This window comes from Bos indicus x Bos taurus, chromosome 10 (genome assembly GCF_003369695.1).
Source record: "Bos indicus x Bos taurus breed Angus x Brahman F1 hybrid chromosome 10, Bos_hybrid_MaternalHap_v2.0, whole genome shotgun sequence".
Taxonomy (NCBI): Eukaryota; Metazoa; Chordata; class Mammalia; order Artiodactyla; family Bovidae; genus Bos; species Bos indicus x Bos taurus.
In genome coordinates this window covers 21,428,841-21,445,922 of record NC_040085.1, presented here as the reverse complement: position 1 = coordinate 21,445,922, position 17,082 = coordinate 21,428,841, and the positions used below count along the sequence as shown (strand labels likewise).

The window sequence follows — 17,082 nt, the reverse complement described above, 5'->3', positions numbered from 1 at the left end:
GCTTATTCATAATTATCAAAAACTAGAGATAACCAATATTTCCTTCAATATGTTAGTGGACAAACTGTGATACATCCTTATAATGGAATACTATACAACAATAAAGGGATGTAATCTATCAAGTCATGAATAGATATAGAAAATCCTTAATATCTTGCTACATGAAATAAGCCAATCTGAAAAGTCTACATACTATATGATTCCCCATATATGACATACTAGAAAACGCAAAACTATGGAGACAGTGAAAATGTAGGTGATTCTTAGGGATTCGGGGGGATGGATGAATAGCTGAAGCATAGGAGATTTTAGTATGGTGAAATTACTTTTTATGATGCTGTAGTTTTGGACATATGGACTTAGACATTCGCTGCATCTTCTGTGAGGACCTAAAAGGAATGACACTGTAGTAACAATAAATTCAAATTTGCTTCTAATGCCACAATCCAGTAAAAGGAGCCAAGGATCTTTGGAGAAATGGCTATTGTAGGAATAGGGAAGAATGAGGAAGAAAGGTACAAAATAATCTTGGAGCATCCTTTAATCTTAGAATATCAGGAAGTGCTCAAACATACATAAAATCACAAACTTTGATGTGGATATACATCAAAGGGACTTAGGAGGCAAATAAAAAATCTCCCAGTATTAGATTATAATAATAATTATATACATAAATAAAAAATATATAGAGAGATTATAATTAGCAGTATTATATTATAATCCAAAGTATAAAATAAAATCCATGATTTCATACAGATAGAAATGATTACATAAATTAGTACATGAGGTAGAAGAGAAATCACCCATGTAGAAGAATAACAGAAAAATTATGCTGTCCTACACAAGGAGAACTTAGCTTCCTATTCCTTAAGTACTGGCCGAGTATAATGACTTTTTTTTTTTTTTTTCAAAAAGTGCATTGTGGATAGTAAGGAAAGAAACTTTACAATGAAGCAACTGACAAACATTTCAGTCATATGATTAAGGGCAACTTTAGCAGTATAAATCATGTTGATGGTATAGACCCTTGATAGGAGGTGATGAAAATAGGACTTTACCTGTGATGTTCCTCCCTTGAGCCCATGATTCTGGTATAATCATGGGAAAAATGTCAAGTAAATGTCAATACAATGGTATCCTTCTTACGTTGCAGTTCCTTAAAAAATTAAACATACAATTATCCTACAACCCATCAGTTTTGCTCCTAGTATTTAATCCCAAAGAAATAAAAGCAGGTATTGAAATAACAACTTGTACACAAATGTTTAGAGTAGAACTATTCACAATGGCCAAGGGTGAAAACAATCCAAATCTTCATCAGCTGATGAATGGATAAACAAATGTGGTAATCCATACAAAGGAATATCATTCAGCCACAAAAAAGAACAGTGCACTAATACACATTTTGATATGGTTAAACTTGAAAACATTATGCTACATGAAAGAAGCCAGACACTAAAGGCAACATAATTGATTTGATTCTTTTTGTGTATGACATGCAGAATAGGTTAATTCATATAGACAGGAAGCAGACTAATAAGTGCCAGGGGCTTACTAGTGGACAATGATTGGAAGGAAATGATGATTGAACAGTACTGTGAATGTACTAAATGCCATTGGATTGTACTCTTCAAATGATTTGCATCACATTATGTGAATTTTACCTGTATGATAAAATAGCATAAAATTTAATACTAAAAAGATAAATGAGAAAATATCATTTTCCATTATGAATAAAGACTTTAGTTATCGACTTTGTTTTAGCTTATTTTTTTCAAAATCATACTTGGTTTATGTGTACCTTTCCCTTTTTTAGGTAAATGTATAATTCTTATGTAAAAGAGAATGCTGCAGTTCACACACTAAGTTTTTGCTCATTTCTCTCCAGGCTAGATATTATGTAGTAATTAGTCTACATTTTTATAAAATGAGATCATAGCAGTTTAACTAACAGAAATCAAATTTTTGGAACAATGTATTAAAACGGAGCTCCCTGGTGGCTCAGCAGTGAAGAAACTGCCTGCCAATGCAGGAGACCAGGGTTCAGTCCCTGAATCAGGAAGACCCCTTTGAAGAAGGAAATGGCAACTCATTACAGTAGTCTTGCCTGAGAAATCCCATGGACAGAGGAGCCTGGAGGGCTACTAGTCCATGGTGTTGCAAAGAGTCAAGCATGATTTAGAAACTAAACAACAAAATAATGGTGTTAAATAAGAATGGTGACATTTGGTCTTCTGTATGTGCATGTGGATTTTTTGAATAGCTTTAAAGAGTTAGAGATATTCAGTATGTCTAGGGATCAAGACCATCCCCATGGAAAAGAAATGCACAAAAGCAAAATGGCTGTCTGGGGAGGCCTTACAAATAGCTGTGAAAAGAAGAGAAGCAAAAAGCAAAGGAGAAAAGGAAAGATATAAACATCTGAATGCAGAGTTCCAAAGAATAGCAAGAAGAGATAAGAAAGCCTTCTTTAGCGATCAATGCAAATAAATAGAGGAAAACAACAGAATGGGAAAGACTAGAGATCTCTTCAAGAAAATCAGAGATACCAAAGGAACATTTCATGCAAAGATGGGCTCGATAAAGGACAGAAATGGTATGGACCTAACAGAAGCAGAAGATATTAAGAAGAGATGGCAAGAATACACAGAAGAACTGTACAAAAAAGATCTTCATGACCCAGATAATCACAATGGTGTGATCACTGACCTAGAGCCAGACATCCTGGAATGTGAAGTCAAGTGGGCCTTAGAAAGCATCACTACGAACAAAGCTAGTGGAGGTGATAGAATTCCAGTTGAGCTATTCCAAATCCTGAAAGATGATGCTGTGAAAGTGCTGCACTCAATATGCCAGCAAATTTGGAAAACTCAGTAGTGGCCACAGGACTGGAAAAGGTCAGTTTTCATTCCAATCCCAAAGAAAGGCAATGCCAAAAACTACTGCAAAATTGCATTCATCTCACACTCTAGTAAAGTAATGCTGAAAATTCTCCAAGCCAGGCTTCAGCAATATGTGAACCGTGAACTTCCTGATGTTCAAGCTGGTTTTAGAAAAGGCAGAGGAACCAGAGATCATTTTGCCAACATCCACTGGATCATGGAAAAAGCAAGAGAGTTCCAGAAAAACATCTATTTCTGCTTTATTGACTATGCCAAAGCCTTTGACTGTGTGGATCACAATAAACTGTGGAAAATTCTGAAAGAGATGGGAATACCAGACCACCTGATCTGCCTCTTGAGAAATTTGTATGCAGGTCAGGAAACAACAGTTAGAACTGAACATGGAAAAACAGACTAGTTCCAAATAGGAAAAGGAGTACGTCAAAGCTGTATATTGTCACCCTGTTTATTTAACTTATATGCAGAGTACATCAGGAGAAACGCTGGACTGGAAGAAACACGAGCTGGAATCAAGATTGCCGGGAAAAATATCAATCACCTCAGATATGCAGATGACACCACCCTTATGGCAGAAAGTGAAGAGGAACTAAAAACCTCTTGATGAAGGTGAAAGTGGAGAGTGAAAAAGTTGGCTTAAGGCTCAACATTCAGAAAATGAGGATCATGGCATCCAGTCCCATCACTTCATGGGAAATAGATGGGGAAACAGTGGAAACAGTGGCAGACTTTATTTTTCTGGGCTCCAAAATCACTGCAGATGGTGACTGCAGCCATGAAATTAAAAGATGCTTACTCCTTGGAAGGAAAGTTATGACCAACCTAGATAGCATATTCAAAAGCAGAGACATTACTTTGCCAACAAAGGTTCGTCTAGTCAAGGCTATGGTTTTTCCTGTGGTCATGTATGGATGTGAGAGTTGGAATGTGAAGAAAGCTGAGCGCTGAAGAATTGATGCTTTTGAACTGTGGTGTTGGAGAAGACTCTTGAGAGTCCCTTGGACTGCAAGGAGATGCAACCAGTCCATTCTAAAGGAGATCAGCCCTGGGATTTCTTAGGAAGGAATGATGCGAAAGCTGAAACTCCAATACTTTGGCCACCTCATGTGAAGAGTTGACTCATTGGAAAAAACTCTGATGCTGGGAGGGATTGGGGGCAGGAGGAGAAGGGGACGACAGAGGATGAGATGGCTGGATGGCATCACTGACTCGATGGACAAGAGTCTGAGTGAACTCTGGGAGTTGGTGATGGACAGGGAGGCCTGGTGTGCTGCGATTCATGGGGTCGCAAAGAGTTGGACACGACTGAGCGACTGATCTGATCTGATCTGGTCTGATAGGGAAAAAAATCATAGGGCTGAATACCAAAGCACACAAATTCTATTACCTATTCCTCTATTAACTGACCTATCACAATCTTATTTCTTCATCTTATATGAAAGAATATTGGGTTTCCATCTCACCATTTTATTAGAAATAATAAATGAGATAATATAGGCAAAAATACTCAGCTAAGCATAGAGTAAAGTAGACTCGTGAACTCTTATTTATATGTTCTGCAATGATCTAAAGGAGAGAACATATAGTGTAGGAATTAAACCCATGGACATTGAAATCAGAAAGTTATTGTGTTTGAATATTAGATCTGACTTCAGCATATTAACTTTTGCCAACATGTTAAACTTCCATATCATTTAATATTAGTATCACTAAAATGAGGATGGTAATTGTATTAATGAGGTAAAAAGCAGGTTTAGTGTTTTCAAGGATACTCCATGGATATGCTTGCAATGGAATTCTAAATATTTGTTAATAATGTGTTTGTTAATAGGTATTCCTTTTTCGATGGTATTGGTCTAAATGATATTTATCAATAGGCATTAAAATGTCAGGAGATACTGGTTTTCCTTGAAGATATTTGCTGTCATATTTTATTAGACATAGATTCCTTTGTTCTCCATTTACTTTTTAAACCAAAGTTCTAATAATTTTTTCTTCTCTTAATGTCATGAGAATTCAAAGCAGAGATCTCATAATAAATGGCCAGGGGACTCAGTTCACTGAATCATCAAGGGTCCAAGCTTGCTCTGCTCTTCACAGGGTACGTCAATGACTGAGAAATGAGGTGTTGGGATCAGCAAGAGACTTTATCAGGAGCTAGCTGGCTGACTGAGAAGATGGTGCTAGCACCTCAAAATAATCGTCTTGTCAGGGCCTGGTTTACAGGTTCTTTTATGGATCAGAGATGGGTGGGGAGATGAGGAGACAAAGTAAATACTATTCAATCCTTGCAAATGTCCCCCAGAATGCCAAGCCTCAGGCAGGGGAATGTGTTGGTTTCACTTCCTTATGGTCCTTCACAGGCAAGCAGCTCAGATTATCTCCTCGACGCAGTCCATAATTCATGCTTGCAAAAGTGGCAAGATGAGGGTTAAAGTTACAGAAGTAGATACAGCATAAATTCAAAATTAACCTTTCCCAGTTACAAAGGGTCACCAAAAAACTGTTGTTAGTCCTGGAGCGGTTCTAAGGAGTACTAACCACAGAGATCAAAGAGGGAAACATTTCTTAAAAGGTTCAATTATAGAGAAAATATTGTTTTCTGAGTTCCTTTTTCTGAGAGGTCAGATTATATGGGCCAGTATAATATAAGTGACTACCTTGCTAAAATTATCAGCTGTTTTCCTTTTATGGGTAAGGCAGAGCACCTCTGCAACATTACAACAAATCTTCCACTCCCTCTTTCCTCTGACTTTTCATTACTGTTTTCAATTCAACAAGCATTTACTGAACTATTACAGGTACCAGCCTTTCCAAAGGGAAGTTAGTACTTCATTCCAAGTTGCTTGAATTGCTTCATATACCTTGATTGTTTCTTGATTTACAGGGAACCTTTTGGGTCTGGTCTATATTTCACTAGGGACTTGAAGTGTTAGTTGCTCAGTCATGCCTGACTCTTCGTGATCCTATGGACTATAGCCTACCAGGCTCCTCTGTCCATGAAATTCTCCAGTCAAGAATACTGGAGTGGGAAGCCATTCCCTTCTCCAGTGATTTTCCCGACCCAGGGATTGAAATGAGTTGTCTTGCATTGCAGGCAGACACTTTACCGTCTGAGCCAAACAAGTGGAATACATATATTGGAAGGACAGAGGAGGGGATAAAAAGCCTCCAATTGACCGGGTCCAGCTTGTCGATCCAAATGGTGATTACCTCTTTGTGATGATCTTCCTCAACATCATCATGAAGTGGATGCTATCTTACTATACAAGCCTTAAAATTGAGATGCAAAAAGAGCATTTTATTTTCAAGTGGAAATCATAAGTAAGAGATTAGGTTTAGGCAGGTCCACAGGCATAGAGAAGTTACATTAATTTATGACTCAATTCATTCAACAACTACTATTGTCCAGTTGCCTTCCTTTGCCCTCTACATACACCTATAGTTAACACAGAGAATTCCTTATAATGAGTAGAATGAAAATTTAAAATTTGGGCCTGAACATACAGATGGTTTTGCATGATATGTTGGTAGCAACTAGGAGTAAAGGGCTACAGCTTTACAGCCCCAGTTTAGTGAAGTATTGTGGTTGCATATAACTTAGTTGTGGTTAGTATTTGGGCTTCCAAGGCGATGCTAGTGGTAAGGAACCCACCTGCCAATTCAGGAGACATAAGAGATTTGGGTTCAATCCCTGGGTTTGGAAGAGCCCCTGGAGGAGGGCATGGTAACCCATTCCAGCATTCTTGCCTGGAGAATCCCATGGACAGAGGAGCCTGGTGGGTTACACTCCATGGGACTGCAAAGAGTTGAACACAACTGAAGCAACTTAGCACGCACATTGTCAGTATTCTGATTATGGTCCTGAAAAACACTAATAAGAAATTCTCCCATTTGGAAGAAATACAAGCAGTATATTTGGTTTTCCACTTTGTTTGGTTAGAAGCATGCATATATACTGATTCATGAAAAGTTATTAATGGTTCGATTAGATTCATGGGGTCGCAAAGAGTCAGACACGACTGAGCAACAGAACTGAACTGAACTGAACTGAACTAGATGGTCAGAACTTAAAGTAAATAGAATTGGAAGACTGGTGGTGAAGAATTCCTAGGGGATAATTGGTGGGAATTGATCTCAGAATGGGCACAGATTATGAAAAAATCTGTGTCTCGTGTATTCTTACCAAAGGGTATCCATTATAGAGGAAACTTTAGTAGTAGACTAATAAATTCTTTGTATGCTAACCTATTTTTCCAGCCACCTCCAGTGCTTGCTAAATGGGATTTTGTACAAAATAACCATGGTCAGAAATCATGTATTGCTAAACACTGAATTTTATCAAGTTTATTTTATAGCAAAGCAATTAGCAACAATAGTTATAGAAGCAGATTTGTGGTCATGGAATTCATGGATCATAACATGTACTTAATCACCCATAAATAGCTGATCTAATAAATGGTAGAAGGGCATACTGAAGACTTCCTTATGAGAAGGAAGTTCTCTTTTGGGAGATAATATCTTCATTCTCTGATTCTGGAATCAAAATGTGGAAGTGATAGTTAATCCTTACACTCTGATGTTTCATAACCCACTCACAAAATTTTTGCATCCCACCTACCACTTTGAATGCTTCCACCAGAGTAAATGGCATTTTCACTAACTTGGAAGTTAAGACTGACTACTGGCCATGTAAGTTTAGCTAGAGAATGTATAAAACTATGCATCCCACTGATTAATATCTTTGAGGATGAATATAAAAGAAACCAGTGAGAATTAAGGAGAATTTGCCTTTCTGATAAGTGTATGAAAAATAATGTCAGATGGTATGAAAGTGACTGTAATGTTTGAGTTGAGAGCATGTGATACTTGCATTTGTTGTGGCAAATTATATTACAAGACAGTATAAGCTGCATTTTCCATCCTTATGCCCTTCTATCTTCAGAATATTAGAAAATTCATACAAATTGTACTTAAGAGGTTTATTTTTTAAGGACTGAGAGAAGTAAAAAGATACCCATTATTCTAAGTAGGATAAAAGATGCTTTAAAAATACAGAGATGACAACGCAGCAAATGAATGGGCATAGCCATGAGAAAGAACTGAGGCGACTGCCCAAGATAGAGACAGCCACGTGGTTGGCTCTTGGTCCTTTGGCACCACCTCTGTGCAGGCATGTTCTTGGTGATGTTTCTTTTATTCCCAACTTTCACTTCATGATACAATTAGCTTGCAAATCATATTACTCTCAATATTTTTATACAGTTATATTGATAGAGACACTCTAATATTTTATTCTTGGCATAATTTATTCTTTTATTCTCAGGAATAATTTTCTATTGTACTGTGTACTGTCATATAATAAATGAATAATTTTTGAAATCAGATTGACCTTTGAATCTTTAAGTGAAGAAAAAATTAAATTGTACTGTCTTGAGGAACTGTATTTCATATTTCTGAGTCTCATTTTCTTATCCATAATTTGGATAATATAATAATAGTAAATTTATATAATGAACATAACAGTGGTATAGAGCAGGCATTCAAGGATGATAAGTGCTATTTTTTTGCTAAGATTGTTTTAATTTTTTCACTTTAGTTGAAGCATAGTTGGTTTATAATATTATACAGTATTCGTTTTAGGTGTACAGCAAAGTGATTCAGTTATATATATATATATATATATATATATATACACTCAATATATGTATTCAGCTATTATAGGTTATTACAAGATATTGAATATAATTCCATATGATATATATAAATCATTGCTGCTTATCTATTTTATGTATAGTACTTTGTATCTGTTAATTCCATTCTCCTCATTTATCCCTCATCCTACCCTTTCTCCTTTGGTAACTCTAAGTACGTTTCTTTTGAGAATCTGTTTCTGTTTTATGTATAGATTCACATATTATTTTTATATTCTACACATTTCTACACATAAGTGATAGCATATAATATTTTTCTTTCTCTGTATGACTCATTTCACTTAGTATGATTTTCTCTGTATTCAACTATCTTGTTAAAAATGACAATATTTCATTCTTTTTTGTGTCTGAGTAATAGCCAGTAAGTATGTGTGTGTGTGTGTGTGTGTGCATGTGTGTATCACATCTTCTTAAATCAATCTTCTGTTGATGAGCAGTTGGTTTGTTTCCATGTCGTGGCTATTGTAAATAATTCCTATGAACATTGGGGTGCATGTATCTTTTCAAATTAGAGTTTTCATGTTTTCTGGATATATGGCCAGGAGTGGGATTGCTATACATTTATTTCTAGGCTATTTTGTTCCATTGACCTATATGTCTATTTTGTGCCAATACCATGCTGTTTTGATACTGTAGCTTTATAGTATAGTCTGAATTCTAGAAGGGTTGTCTCCAGCTTTGTTCTTTTTCTTCAAGATTGCTTGGCAACTCTGGGTCTTTTGTGGTTCCAAAAAAATTTTAGGATTGTTTATTCTAGTATAGTGAAGAATGCTATGAATGTTTTGAAAAGTATCACAGTAAATTTGTAGGTTGTTCTTCCCTGGTGGTCAGACGGTAAAGTGTCTGTCTACAATGCGGGAGACCTGGGTTCAATCCCTGGGTTGGGAAGATCCCCTGGAGAAGGAAATGGCAAACCACTCCAGTACTATTGCCTGGAAAATCTTTTAGACAGAGGAGCCTGGTAGGCTACAGTCCATGGTGTCGCAAAGAGTTGGACACAACTTAGCAATTTCACTTTCACTTTGGGTGGTATAGTCATTTTAACAGTGTTAATTCTTCCAATCTAAGAGCATGAAATATCTTTCTATTCCTTTGAATAAGTTTCAGTTTCCTTTATCAGTTTTTTATAGTTCTCAGCATATAGATTTTTCACCTCCTTGATTAAAGTTATTCCTAGGTATTTTAATTTTTTTTTTTTTGGTATTTTACTTTTGACACAATTTTAAATGGAATTTTTTTTTTTGCTTTCATTTTCTGATACTTCATTTTTATATAAGTACATCACTTTTATTCTAACATTTTTCTATTTTTGTGTCCATTTTAAGAGAAATGAAATTTCTATATGTACCATATTTTTATTTTAGGACTTTTATTGTTGATTCTTACAACTGAATTTACCTAATTTATACCTCTAAAGGAAAGTAAATTCTATTTATTATTTAAAATTTTTAGGAATTTTTAATTCATGAAAAAAGACTGTACTTAAATACCTCATGATTGATAAATTGTATTGATATTTGAATAAAAAATGGCCTTTTATATATAAATTAAAATATGTTTGTTAAATATTGATTACAAGTACTAAGTACTGTAGTTTAAAGAATTAACCAGGTAAGGCATGCTGTCTGACTCTGTGCGACCCCATAGACGGCAGCCCACCAGGCTCCTCTGTCCATGGGATTCTCCAGGCAAGAACACTGGAGTGGGTAAAGCATAGCCCCTACCATTAAGGAGTTTACAATTTCAGGACTTCTAAACCAATGGTTAATATAATTCAAAGTATAAATGTTAATCCTTGAGACTAAGATCATCAAAGGAAACATCATTTGGGTTTTTTTTTCTTTTATTGAGTTAATGGAAACCAAACACAAAACAGCTTCTGTTGTTATTCTAGTGTCCACTGTCATTCCCTATGTACTGTACCACTGTTACTCTCTCTTTATTTTTCTCCTACTGCTTTCCATTAGTATTTGGGTAGAGAGTTAAGCTAAACAGTAATTCAGTTGACAAGAGGTCAAGTGAAAAGTCTGAGGAAAAGAGTCAGTGTTACAGAAATACCTTCCAAATGGAGTTAGGAGAAAATTCTAAAGAAGTTTATTAAGATGCTATCCATCAGAATGGGTGTATAGCTTGGTTGAATGAATTTTAGCTTCTCACTTAATACAGTTAAAGGCATAGGAAAGTTGATTAGACAATTCACTTACAAAGAAGAACCATTTGTGTTGAATTTTAGGGAAACATTTTGTGGTGTTCCACTGGTTGATTAGTGAATGTTAAAATTCGATGAACTTCATTAACCCTATTCCTGTACTTGGAGACAGGCATTAGTTAGTTCAGTGGCTCAGTCGTCTCCGACTGTGACTCCATGAATCACAGCATGCCAGGCTTCCCTGTCCATCACCAACTCTCGGAGTTCACTAAAACTCATGTCCATCGAGTTGGTGATGCCATCCAGCCATTTCATCCTCTGTCATCCCCTTCTCCTGCCCCCAATCCCTCCCAGCAGCAGAGTCTTTTCCAATGAGTCAACACTTTGCATGAGGTGGCCAAAGTACTGCTGTTTCAGCTTTCGCATCATTCCTTCCAAAGAAATCCCAGGGCTGATCTCCTTCAGAATGGACTGGTTGGATCTCCTTGCAGTCCAAGGGACTCTCAGGAGTCTTCTCCAACACCACAGTTCAAAAGCATCAATTCCTTGGCGCTCAGCTTTCTTCACAGTCCAACTCACATCCATACATGACCACTGGAAAAACCATAGCCTTGACTAGACGGACTTTTGTTGGCAAAGTAATGTCTGCTTTTGAATATGCTATCTAGGTTGGTCATAACTTTCCTTCCAAGGAGTACGCGTCTTTTAATTTCATGGCTGCAGTCACCATCTGCAGTGATTTTGGAGCCCCAAAAAATAAAGTCTGCCACTGTTTCCACTGTTTCCCCATCTATTTCCCTAGAAGTGATGGGACCAGATGCTATGATCTTCATGTTCTGAATGTTGAGCTTTAAGCCAACCTTTTCACTCTCCTCTTTCACTTTCATCAAGAGGGCTTTTTAGTTCCTCTTCACTTTCTGCCATAAGGATGGTGTCATCTGCATATCTGAGGTTATTGATATTTCTCGTGGAAATCTTGATTCCAGCTTGTGCTTCTTCCAGCCCAGAGTTTCTCATGCATAAAATGTAGATATAAATTGAATGTCTAGAATTTTCAACCTCTTTTATAAGGTCAGTATATTGTCAATTTGAAGTGTTTCCAGTGAGGTTTCTGGGTATTAAATATTTCCCTTGTGATGTATGTAGTAGCTTCTGAATCTCTTTATAGCAGTTTTTATCTCTTTATTTCTCAGGGTATAAATGGCTGGATTTAGAAGAGGTGTAATAACAGAGTAAAACACAGCAAGAAATTTGTCCACCCAGGTGATGCTGAGTGGCCACACATAGATGAAGATGCAGGGCCCAAAGAAGAGCACCACCACTGTGATGTGGGCAGTGCAGGTAGAGAGTGCCCTAGATGTACCAGCTTTAGAGCTTTGGCGAATAGTAAGAAGAATATATGAGTAGGATATCAACAAAACTATAAAGCAGGTCATGGCTGGAACCCCACTATCAGCATTCATTAATATTCCCAAGTTATAGGAATCTATGCAAGCAAGCTTGATTACCAGTGGTATATCACAGAAAAAGCTGTAGATTTCCCTGGGGCCACAGAAAGGCAATTGCACAATCACAGCCATTTGACTCATGGCATGCACAAAGCCAGTGGTCCAGGAAGTCAGCACAAGCCCAATGCACTTTTGCAGGTTCATTATGGTTGAATAGTGGAGTGGCTTGCAGATGGCCACATAGCGGTCATAGGCCATTACCACCAATAGCACCATCTCACCCCCTCCAAAAAAATGCACAAAGAGAATCTGGCACATGCAGCCTCCAAAGGAAATGGTCTTGTTCTCTCTGACAAAGTCTGTTATCATCTTAGGAGTGGTCACTGAGCAAAGCCACATATCAACAAAGGACAGGTTGGCCAATAAGAAGTACATGGGGGAATGCAGATGGGGGTCAGTGATGATTAAGATTATGATGGCAATGTTTCCAAATACAATGATCAGGTAAAGCATAAAAAACATCAGTAAGAGTAAGATCTGCATAGTCCATGAGTGACAAAGTCCCAGAAGCACAAATTCTGACACTACAGACAGATTTCCTGCATCCATTTAATTCAGAGTGACATCTAAAATAAGCAGGAGAAAAAGACAGATTTTTCAGTTAGTAGAATGGGAAAGGATACTTAATCTTTAGAAATTGGTTGAAATTCTATCTCAATGAAGTTTAAATTCATTGAAAATTAGCGTCTATATCTGAAAGTGAAAATTTAATTGGGAAGACAAATATTGGGAAAATACTCATAGTATTATGACCAAAAGAGAAGTAAATCCCTAAAATTTGCTTTCCAAGATAGACTTATTATAAATGATTAATTAAGAGGATATTCCCACAAAGAATAAGTGAGAAAGGTGGATAGCAAGATGAAAGACTGAGAAAAGATTATAGTGTCACCTAGAAACTAGTTTCATTCTGCTTCCCCAGTGAAAAGAATCTGAGTGCAGACCATCAACTGTTATACTGTAATAACTATGATTTGAGTAGTCTACTTAAGAAGATGATAGTGAACAGATACTGAAGTCCAGAACAAACGCATGGCACAAAATTACAGTTTCTCTCTATTATGCATACTGATTTCTTTAAGCCTCATTTGCGTGTCTTCTATAAGACATCATTTAATTAAAATTTTACCTTATTTCTCTACATTATATATTGGAACAATCTTTAGGAGAAAAGCCATATAATAAATACAAGGCATGATAATTCACATGGAAAATCAAACACATAATTTATCATTATTTAAGATCACAAGTCAATAGAATTCATTTAGTTAACTGAATCTATTAGAAAAAATGTCTGGAGACTTATGTGAGAAAGGGAGGTTAACTCAGACGCAGGTTCTGTTTTAATGACATGTGAATGAATGTTCCTTATAACTCGAGCTTATGAATAGAAAATATTTACTTTCAATTATATCAGTAGATGTTAGGAAACCCCTAGGTTTTGAAATATTACTGTAAATGTATATAAAAAATGATTTGGGAGAATGGCATTGAAACATGTATAATATCATATGAGAAATGAATTGCCAGTCCAGGTTCGATGCAGGATACAGGATGCTTGGGGCTGGTGCACTGGGATGACCCAGAGGGATGGTATGGGGAGGGAGGTGGGAGAGGGGTTCAGGATGGGGAACATGTGCACACCCGTGGTGGATTCATGTTGATATATGGCAAAACCAATACAATATTGTAAAGTAATTAGCCTCCAATTAAAATAAATAAATTTAAATTAAAAAAAGAAAAAAAAAGCCAGTCTTGCAGATAAGCAGCTATTATCTTCTGTAACTTTAAATACATGTTATTTATACTTAATAACCGAATAAAAGATGTGAGGATTAAAAAAAAAAAAAACTTCAGAGATCATCAATTACTGACCTCTGAATAGAATAAAGATATAGTTTATATTAATCCTTAAGTACACTAAGAATTCCTCTTGAGCTGAATGGTGAAAATATAACTGTGTATCTCTGAAAGTGAAAGTGAAAGTCACTCAGTCTTGTCTGACTCTTTGCGACCCCAAAGAGGTCCCCATATAGTCCATGGAATTCTCCAGGCCAGAATACTAGAGTGGGTAGCCTTTCCCTTCCCCAGGGGACCTTCCCAACCCGTGGATCAAATCCAGGTCTCCCACATTGCAGGAAGATTCTTTACCAGCTGAGTCACAAGGGTGTGTATCTCTCTTCCTAATCTATTTATTTCCCTTGGCTTTGTTTTACTTTTTGGATGCTGCATTTTCTTTTATCCTTTGAAATCTCAAGGGTGGTGCTAAGGAGAGCAGGTGAACAATGAAAACTATTACCTCATCATGAGCACTGATTTCCCCTTCCCTTATAATGTGAACTCAGAAGTATAAAGGATGGAAAGAAAAAATAATTTCTTCAAAAAATTAGATGACTCACACATTTGCTGTGAAAGGGAGAACATGTAATAATAGTCTCAAGGTTTAAAGATAAATATATCCTCCATGATAGAGATATGTTTAATTTCTAAAGAAAATATCCTGTATTACACACAATAGACTTATGTCCCCTGAGAAATTTGAACAATTTGACCTTTACTTGGAAACTTAATTTTTGTCAAGATAAACCTGTCAAGATAACAGACCAGGATTAGTTTTCTATATATTTTTTTAAATACCTCTTGGGATAGGGATATGGAAGATAGCTAGTAGCAAAAGCAGAATTTCAACTGGGTTTGAGAGAGGAATTTCTTAAAAGATTAATATGTACATTGCTGAGGAGCCATTTACCAAAAATAAATGACAGTGTTTTTAAAATCAGTTTTGAAATTGTTAATATTTCATAATATTAGTAGACTGATTATATCAATTAATGTCAATCTAACATTTGAGATAATTAGTAGAATAACCATGGACTTTTAGATTAGTCAGATCTGGTCTAAACTCCAGCTTTGTTACCTGTTGACCTTGTGATCTTGAGCTAAATTTATTTCTACTTCCATTTCCTCATCTGTGAAAAGAGAACAGTCAATCTAATAGACAGTGAAGTTGCTCAACTGTGTCCTACTCTTTGCGATCCCATGGACTGTGGTCTACCAGGCTTCTCTGTCCATGGGATTTTCCAGGCAAGAGTACTGGAGTGGGTTGCCGTTTCCTTCTCCAGGGGATCTTCCTGACCCAGGGATCAAACCCAGGTCTCCTGCATTGCAGGCAGACACTTTACCCTCTGAGCCACCAGGGAAGCCGCCCAATCTAATAGACTTGTCTTCAAATCAGAAAACACAGAAATTACTTAAAGTTATCTGATATTCAGCATATGTTTAATAAATACTAGTTATTTCCCCTCCTTATTGATTAAAATGTAACTTAAAGCTCTGCAGTTTCCAAAGTTTTCAAGAAACAATCTTAGTTAACTGCCAACCACCTTCTATAACCAAAATATATAAAGTAAATTTTATTTAAAATAATAACGGATTATATTTTATTTAACTTACATTAAGCAACTTTATAGGATATGGATGCAAAGGAAATATCAAGAAGCAAGAATTGCTTCTTGCTTTCCATGAGCTTAACACGTTTTTCACCTTTACATCTGCTTCTATCTAGGAAGTGTTTTGTATTTTAAGAAAGCCTTCAAGAGAATAGTACATTTTTTTTTAAGTACCTTTAGAATCCTGTAACTTAGGGTCAGTTTTCACAAGAAGAGGTAGTTATAACTTTGGGATTAGTGAAAATGAAAAAAAAAAAGAAAAGAAAATTAGGGAAAGGAGACAAATTGAGTTACTCTTTTTAGAGTATTAAAATACAGCCAAGCATTTTTCATCCCCATCTAGACACAAGATCCTTCTATTAATTTTTATTATAGCAATTATAAAACTGTGATTATCAACATTTTTAATTTTACAAAGAGAAACTTGGACACAGAGAATTTAATAGATAGTCTGAGATATACACTAGGGAAAGTACACAGGGAAATTGTCCAAGTTCCTTTCTCTTCCTAAAGGTGCCCTCTTTTCTTCCTAAGGTTCTGAGTTTTAATCCTGTTAAATCCTATTAACCCTGCAGTAACTTAGTATAGCATCACTTTTCACCGGTTATATAATTATTTTTTCTTCTATCTTTATGCTGAAAGTTAACTTAGTATGTAGTTCTCTCTCTGATATAAAACTCTTATCTTTTAAATGGGAAGGACCATTTAGCCAGGATAGCTGGAAGTTGCTCATAATCAAGTAGTTGTTATAATATTCAAAGAACTGTGATCTCTCAAAGCAGACTTGAGAGCACCTCTGAGGCATGGCATTATGATGGTATGTACACTGTTGTTAAAGAGACCATGGAAATTCCAGTAGGATAACTGATTATCTCTTTAAAGGTCAGAAGCTAAACAAGTCATACTCAACTCTAAGCGTAGTGGGCATGCATGAAACAGATACATAGAAATACTTTATAAATTATTTTAAGGAAGAAAGTTCTAGAGAATATGAGATAACTTACTAAGACCAGATTTCTCTAAGACCAGATTACTTTTTACTCTTCTCTTCTGATGTATGGTTGAGATAACATCCACTGTGGAGTGGAAACAGTATCTGTGGGAGAAATTTCCCTCAGCCTGACATATATTCACCACTGGAAGGAATCCCTTGGGTGAATTTTTCCTATTACCTGTTCTAGACAGAGCAAGAATCATGAAAATAATTTACATTGTACATCTCTTAGGAACATTTTTGTTAAGAGCAGTAACTTTTGCATATTCTGGAAATCAGAACTAGGAGTGAAGAAAAATCACACATAAAGCAGCTAAGAATAGTGAAGTTTTTAAATTACTTTTAAGTTAACCTGTAAGTACCTAGAT

The 17,082-nt window shown here is 36.2% G+C and overlaps 1 protein-coding gene across 1 annotated transcript; it reads right to left on the bottom strand.

Annotated features, from left to right (window-relative positions):
- Window positions 1–11,881: 11,881 nt before the first annotated feature.
- On the bottom strand, window positions 11,882–12,823 carry LOC113899453 (olfactory receptor 4K14-like). Its single transcript, XM_027552808.1, has one exon. The coding sequence runs from the start codon at window positions 12,818–12,820 to the stop codon at window positions 11,882–11,884; it is 939 nt and encodes a 312-aa protein (XP_027408609.1). The 5' UTR covers window positions 12,821–12,823.
- Window positions 12,824–17,082: the final 4,259 nt, after the last annotated feature.